This window comes from Penaeus monodon, chromosome 21 (genome assembly GCF_015228065.2).
Source record: "Penaeus monodon isolate SGIC_2016 chromosome 21, NSTDA_Pmon_1, whole genome shotgun sequence".
Lineage (NCBI taxonomy): Eukaryota > Metazoa > Arthropoda > Malacostraca > Decapoda > Penaeidae > Penaeus > Penaeus monodon.
The window spans coordinates 16,978,451-16,979,682 of record NC_051406.1 but is presented as its reverse complement, the minus strand read 5'-3'; the positions used below and the strand labels follow the sequence as shown (position 1 = coordinate 16,979,682).

At 36.9% G+C, this 1,232-nt stretch overlaps 1 protein-coding gene across 2 annotated transcripts in view; it reads left to right on the top strand.

Annotated features, from left to right (window-relative positions):
• The window catches only part of LOC119586275 (flotillin-1-like), a gene marked incomplete in the record, with an annotated part of 96,064 nt that overhangs the window by 44,568 nt on the left and 50,264 nt on the right, over positions 1-1,232 (top strand). For both annotated transcript variants that reach the window (XM_037934981.1, XM_037934980.1), the window contains 2 exon segments: positions 176-266; positions 570-713. In XM_037934981.1, coding sequence (XP_037790909.1) covers positions 176-266; positions 570-713 — 235 coding nt within the window.

The following is a 1,232-nucleotide window of genomic DNA, read 5'->3' as shown; positions in this document are numbered from 1 at the left end:
AATTCTGTTATGTTCTAGATGTACCAGAATTAGATTCAGTAACTAAAGTTATTTTCATTTTAAATAATTAGTATGGATTTCATATTCTAAAATAGAAGTAATCAATGAGTGTTAGGACTGATATAGAACTTCATTTGAATATCAGGAATTGTTGATATATTGTCTTACATGGTAGGATCTCCCTCAACGTCATGACACTGCACGTTGAGTCGCCGAGGGTCTACACTGCACAGGGCGTCCCCATCTCTGTCACTGGTATTGCTCAGGTGAGTGATGATGTGCATGTGTCAGTAGCAGCTGAGGATAGTTTAGCCTTTAGATTTGTTTAGATGTACAACAGATTTTTGTTAGGGATTGAGCCTGTGACCACATTATTTCATGTAATAATATAAGAAAAATATTTTGTTAAATCAAGCTGTTCCTAGATGAATCATGATCACTTTGAATGTCAATTTATGGTACTCTTTTTTCTGCAAGTGTGTTGAAACAAAACATGGAGTGTGACATATTCAAATTGAGCAAAAAGCAGGTGATAAGGACCTTTGACAGTCTACATTTTGCACTTGCAGGTCAAAGTCCAAGGTCAGTATGAGGAGATGCTACTAGCAGCCTGTGAGCAGTTCCTTGGAAAGAGTGAAGCAGAGATCCAGCAGGTTGCGCTTGAAACCCTGGAGGGACATCAGCGTGCCATCATGGGTTCCATGTCTGTTGAGGTTAGTGTCTTTTTTGTGTGGATTTACAAAATTGCTGTATTATTTTTTTGCATCAATTTTTTACATCTACGCAGGAAAGAGACTTAACCCTAACTAGCATTGAGCCATAGTTTGTAAAATTTTTGTTCTCAGAGTTACACAGTATTTCATGTGTCAAAGTGTAGGAAAACTACACCTTGTCACATATACATGTGAACCTCGGTACTTTTCTTTTTTTTCTTATTTTTTCTCTTAGTTTAAGATGCAATAAATGCACATTTCGATTGTCACTCCATTTTAGGGGAATGACAAGCAACAAGCAAGTGTTGCAGCTCTCATGGCATGTACACAGAAAAGGACTGAATCCAGTTTTTGATTCCTTTAATAATGGTGTACATGCCGAGAGAGAGGTTATGCTTTCTTGTAATGTGGCATTGACACTTGGTGGTGGTTCACATGTATTTGACATCCCCAGAATTATTTTGGATGAGTTTCTTCCTGTTTTTTTTTTTCATTCTGCTATTTTATTTAACATTTACT